At 31.4% G+C, this 6,660-nt stretch overlaps 1 protein-coding gene across 1 annotated transcript; it reads left to right on the top strand.

The window, feature by feature from the left end:
- LOC18592534 (alcohol dehydrogenase class-P) lies at positions 3,259 to 6,417 on the top strand. The gene is made up of 10 exons (XM_007019326.2): positions 3,259 to 3,360; positions 3,874 to 4,010; positions 4,274 to 4,320; positions 4,625 to 4,953; positions 5,052 to 5,134; positions 5,231 to 5,306; positions 5,411 to 5,472; positions 5,581 to 5,676; positions 5,778 to 5,939; positions 6,052 to 6,417. Exons 1-10 carry the CDS (start codon positions 3,327 to 3,329, stop codon positions 6,172 to 6,174), a joined length of 1,149 nt encoding a protein of 382 aa, XP_007019388.2. The 5' UTR covers positions 3,259 to 3,326; the 3' UTR covers positions 6,175 to 6,417.

Here is a 6,660-nt window from a genome sequence, read left to right as displayed (position 1 = left end):
ATATATTCTATATTTCACAATTTTTTGCTAGTTTTTTTTACAAATATTAGATGCACAGCAATTTTTTTTTTGAAAGATGATGCATAGCAGTTAATAGACCTAATATTAATCCATGAGGCATTAAAGTGATTGTTTGATTTTAAAAAGTTTTTAAATTATTTAAGAGAATTTAAATAAATATTTATTCTTTTATTATATTCAGGTATGTTTATTTATTTTTATTTTGAGTCAAATAAATTTTTATAATTAATAATTGATTAATTGTTATTAATTAAAATATTACTTGTAATTTTTATACTCAAGTGACATTAACATGAAAAGTAAAATATGTCTTAAGACCATGACATCATATCATATAAATATATCATGTCATCATCTATTATGATATGTTAATATATCATATCAATGTCACGTGGCATTAAAAATGGCAATGAGCATTTTAACTAATAACAGTTAATTAATCGTTAATTATAAAAATTTATTTGACTTAAAATAAAAATTTAAAAATTTGATTAGACATAATAAAATAAATAAAAATTTATTTAAACTTTACTACATAATTCAAGAATTTTTCAAATATTATGTTTTTGATTTATCAGTAACTAAGTTAATAGGGTGAGATTATGCACCTTCTCTTGCTGTTGAGCAAGCTTGTCTTCCATAGTTAGGTAATGATATCGAATCTTGATTTGTCATTAGATTTGTAACAATTATTAAGCTAATCAATAAAAAGTCTTTTATAACTTTTGATATTAATTACCTTCAGATTTGGACAATTTTAATCTAATTTTTCATACTTTGCTCCTATTCCATCCATCTACATTAATTCTAGTTAATTAAACAAAAGTAGATGATATTTAGTGGTGGGTGAAGGTATTTGTTTGCGACATGAAAATGGGACATAATAGATTCTCGTTTTTTGGCCGTGAGGACAAGGACTAGTGTCAGACGCGGAGAACACATGGGCTAGGCTCAGAGGTGGCCCGCCTCGGACCCAGAGTCACGTCAATTCTCGTTTCTGTGCTTGGTCCTTGGATGATGATCAGCATAGAGAAAGATGCCGACATTCGCCTCATTGAGCTATATGCAGCTTTGCCCCTGTTTGTTTACCTCTTGCCACCACTAGTACTAGTAGCGACGGTTGGTAGATAATCTATAATATAAAAAAGTTTTATTTAAATGTAATTATTTAAATTGAATATTTATTTAGATTAAGATGTTTAAATTTAAATAGGAATCATTCATCTATTATATTTAAATTTAATTTATTTAAATTTAAAATAATACTCTATCTCTATATTCTTTATAGGTTTATAAATAGTGAACAGATTGATTTTTTCACACAATTAGTGAGTTGTTTTATAAGTCAGAAAAATAAAAAAAAAATTTACTTCATTCTTGAGGTATCATAAAAAGTTAAAAAGTTTTGAAACGTGTAATTTTTTGAGAAAAATTTTAATAGCTGCTCCACAATAACAAGAATGAAAAAATCAGTATATGTACGAAGTAAGATTTGTAAAATAAATTGAAGTAAAATATTTATTTAAAAAGATAAACCCACCTTGCACGACAGAAACCATAAGTTGATATTGGAAATTATAATAGTGGGTCAAGAAAGAAACATTATTGACAAGGATACCGGGAAAATCCAAATTCATTTCTGTTGTGTCCCATCAACTGGTTGTTTCGGATGGTAACGATAGATAGATAGGATATCAATCAAATAATGCAACGAACGAAAACGCCAAAATAAATGAAATAGACATACGACCAATAGGACTACAAGAACCCATCTATATTTTTATGATTTCTAGTTTGATTTGATGATTAAGGCATCTTTTTCCTTTTCTGGTGCAATAATTAAAGCATCTCTGCTTGGCAAATTTGAGACACTCTTCGTGTTCTTATGAAGAAAAGGAACGACTTTCTAAAATCATAATCATAATTTCAAGATAGGCTTTTGTACGGCCAATGAAATTCTAGCACCAGGCTACCGAGATCATAAAAACTTTATCCAAGTTTCTTTTACGCTGTGAACTGCTTTTTTAAGATATTTTTATGGAAGATCAAATAAATTAGATTTGTCAAAAATTAAACAATTCGAGTTGATTTTAAGGATTATTACATTTCTTAATGAGTCTAAAAGAATTAAAAATTTAAAGTTTGAATGAGAAAATGTTAAGGATAACGATTATATGATCTTTCATCATTAGAAAAACTAATCAGTCACTCGAGCTTACTTTAATGGTAAGAATAGAGTGAGATTTGGGTAAAAACCTTAGATTCGTGTTGCTCCGAATTGTACCAAAAAACAAAACAAAAGCCTTTGTGATTTATCAAATAAATGGTAGAAGAAAAAGTAGTTCAAAGTTTGGAAATCCTTAATTAATTAATTAGTTTATCGAAGAAGTAGAAAATTGAAATTGATTGTATGTAGATAAGATTGAAAGGAAACATGAATAGAAAATAACTCTACAACCTTATCCCTTTGACTAAAAAAAGTTTATTGTATGAGAAACATAGTTCCGTAAACCAGTTCACGACAAAGACAACCCACTACAATAAATTTGATTTTTAGTTGTAATTTTAACTTATTTTTTATCTAAATATTTTAAGTAAATATATACATGCATTCTTCACTATAAATTTGTAATGTGACATAAATTTTTTTAAAAATTTTAAGTTATATAAAAAAATTAAATAAATCGTTATTTACGTTCAATCAAATATTTATATTTTTATTTTTGATCAAATGAACTTTACGACTAATTGATTAATTGTCGTTAGTCAAAATGATAAATATCATGTGACTATATTCTCATGTCATATTAAGATGTCACATTTTCATCTAATATAATATGTTAGCTTATCACATTAATGTCACATGATTAAAAAAAACTATCGATGTTGGAACTAATTATAATTAAATAACTATTAGTTATAAAAATTTATTTGATACAAAATAAAAATATAAAAACTTAATTTAACATAATAAATGAATAAAAATTTATTTAAAATTTTTAAATAATTCAAATTTTAAATATTATACCTGACATTATCAAAACTACAGTTAGCAGCACTCTCTTAATACTTGGAATGTAGTAACACTTTGTAGATTAGGCTTTAATCGTAAAACGCATGCCCATTTTTTGGACACCTTCACCAAATCTAATGAATCCATGTGGATATTCTAGTACATTTGGGTATGAGCTCGCAACAGTTTACTTGCTTTGGCTATAAATAGAACCAAAATAAGATGTTTTTTTTCACTGCACCCGCAACAAAAGAGTGATCAAACAAAAAAATTCTTAAAATTGTCATTAGCAATGAGCACTGCTGGTCAGGTTATCCGTTGCAAAGGTGATTACCTGCACGTCTCTCTGATACCCATGCAACTTTTTCCTGCTCATATGGGTTACATATTTCGTCTGCGCTTTTGCTATCGTTTTTGCTTTTTGAAGGTTTCAGCTCAGGGGCTTTGGTGATAAAGTAAACTGTCTGTTGTTTAAATTTAACTTCTGGATCATAGTCAAAGATGGAACCAAGGTGGTGGCGGAATGACCATCATCTCTTATGCAAAATTCTGAATTAGTCATTGATTATATTTAAAATATTTCATGTAAAAAAAATTAAATTGTTATATTGAATAATGTTTTTATGATGTTATGATTCCTTTGAATTGATCAGAAGGGTAAGAGAAATGGGTTCGTTGTGTGTCCAAAACAACATGCTACTGTATACTTATATGTTGTAGTGGAGCTTTCCTAAGCAATTTGTTTGAAAATTCTTCTTCGCATTTAATGTTGTCTGTTGACTGATTGATTGATTGTGAGAATTGTTAGGCTAATTAAATTAATGTGGTATGAATTGTAGCTGCTGTGGCATGGGAGGCAGGGAAGCCACTGTCAATAGAAGAAGTGGAAGTTGCACCACCCCAGAAGCAGGAGGTCCGGATTAAGATACTCTTCACTTCTTTATGCCACACTGATGTCTACTATTGGGAGTGTAAGGTAACGCTTTTCTTTTTGATTTCTGCTCCAATTATCTCTCATAATTGGTTTTGTAATTTTCTGATGAGGAAAAAGGCATGTCAATTACACAAAAAAAAAAGTTTTTAATTAACAAAGCATTGTGTAATTAAATAATCTGTGAAAAATCTTTGGCTTTAATTATTTTAAAGTGTGGGTATTTTATATGTTGGTTTGTAGTCTATTTTGAGGACAATGGTACTTGTGCTTGAAATAACCATTTTTTCCTTCTTTTAATTTGGCAGGGATACACTCCTCTGTTTCCTCGCATTCTTGGTCATGAAGCATCAGGGTATGTAACAAGCTAATCTATTTTGCCATTTTATTAGCTAATTTTTATATTTCATTAATATAAAGCTTATAAAATCATTTTGTTTAGTGATTTTATCTAAAAAATCCTTTAACAAAATATTCAGTGTTTACACCAACCTCTAATAATATTTTAATTTTTCAATCTGAAAATTTGTAACATATTCCTTTTGTCCTATACCAGGAAAGCATGCCTGGTTTGCCTTTTAAGCTTGCTACTCTGAGTAATAACATTCCTATTCTATCTATTAATAATTAGACTTGTCTGAACTTGGTGGTGCAATTAGGATTGTGGAGAGTGTGGGAGAGGGTGTGACTGATCTCCAACCGGGTGATCATGTTCTCCCTATCTTCACCGGAGAGTGCAAGAAATGTCGCCACTGCCTGTCAGAAGAAACCAATAACATGTGCGATCTGCTTAGAATCAATTGCGATAGAGGTGTTATGCTGGCGGATGGCAAAACCAGGTTTTCCATCAACGGGAAGCCTATCTACCACTTTGTTGGCACCTCAACTTTTAGCCAATACACTGTTGTGCATGAAGGCCAGGTTGCCAAGATCAACCCAACTGCCCCGCTTGACAAAGTCTGCCCTATTAGCTGCGGAATATGCACAGGTATAAGCCTCGGGGAGAAGGGATAAATGATGTTAATGACACTGAGAAGTGAGAAATTTCTTGTCTCCCACTAATCATCTTTGCTTCTCCGATTTTAGGTTTTGGGGCCACCGTGAATGTTGCTAAACCAAGAAAGGGTCAAACTGTTGCAATTTTTGGACTGGGAGCTGTTGGCCTTGCTGTGAGTTATTCTTGTTCTTCTTATGATTTTCTCTAGGCAACTAAAAGGAAAAGGTATTGGATTGATTTTATGCTTACAAACTTTCTTGAAATTTAGGCTGCTGAAGGAGCAAGGGTTTGTGGGGCTTCTAGGATCATTGCTGTCGATTTGAACCCCAGAAGATTCGAAGAAGGTAGCATTAGTTTAGTCGTTATTCGTAATACATACAAAATCTTGTTGGGTCCCTGGTTAAGTATAGCTACTAACTCATCATATTTCTTCTTATTCCTGCTGCAGCCAAGAAGTTTGGTATAACAGAATTTGTGAATCCAAAAGATTACAACAAGCCAGTTCAAGAGGTTGGTTCCAGCTTGAATATTATCATCAATTTTGTATGCAGCCCTTTAGTTGCAACATGCAAAAAATATGTTTTACAGATATTAACATATATCACTTCCAATAATTAGGTGATTGTCGAGATGACTGGCGGAGGAGTGGACCGCAGTGTGGAGTGTACAGGGAGCGTCCAGGCCATGATTTCCGCATTTGAATGTGTCCATGATGTAATTAGATTATCCAAACCCCCTCTCTGTTAAAAATAGAAACTATACCCGTTACTTTGTCTGTTTTAGCTGAAAAAATATATGGATATGCTTCTATTCAGGGTTGGGGTGTATGTGTGCTTGTCGGTGTGCCAAAGATAGATGATGCGTTCAAGACTCATCCATTGAATCTGCTGAGTGAGAGGACTCTCAAGGGTGCTTTCTATGGCAACTACAAACCTGTCTCAGATATTCCTAATTTTGTCAACAAATACATGAACAAGGTGATGAGTTTCGGTATCTGTTTAGACAATTCATTACCTACTATCCATCACTCAGTCTTCTAGCTCCATATATATGCGAATATGATAACATGACGATTTCTTGATGTTGCAGGAGCTGGGGATCGATATGGACAAGTTCATCACTCACTCTGTACCTTTCGCCGACATCAACAAGGCATTTGATTACATGCTCCAGGGCATCGGTCTGAGATGCCTGATTCACTTGGATGCTTAGGGAATTGCTGGGAATATTGCTCCATGGATGAAACCTCTATCTTGCCTATGTACAATATTTGTCTATTTGCTGCTTTTCAGTTACCAAGACTGTTATCAGTATAAAACTCTACCCTGAAGAGTTCTACATTATGAGCTGAGAGAATAAATAATCTGTACCAAAATGGTTTGCGGTTGTGAAATAAATTTGTACTAGTATTTTCCAGACTTCAATGAATAATGGTCATCGTGATTTTGCATTATATATATATTGAAAAGAACATTTTTTTTATTTGTTAACACAGTAATATATATATATATATATATATATATATATATATATATAGAAAAGAACATTTTTTTTATTTGTTAACACAGTAATCATCTCTAAATTGTAAAATATGTGTTTTATTAGCGAATCTAAATCTTCTACTCTCATTCTCTATCCCATTTTTTACCTCAACTCTCATAAATTGCCACGTCAATTTTTTTAGGCTAAATAAGTAAA

This window comes from Theobroma cacao, chromosome 8 (genome assembly GCF_000208745.1).
Source record: "Theobroma cacao cultivar B97-61/B2 chromosome 8, Criollo_cocoa_genome_V2, whole genome shotgun sequence".
Lineage (NCBI taxonomy): Eukaryota > Viridiplantae > Streptophyta > Magnoliopsida > Malvales > Malvaceae > Theobroma > Theobroma cacao.
The sequence above is the reverse complement of the archived record's forward strand: the minus strand, read 5'-3'. Positions and strand labels throughout refer to the sequence as shown.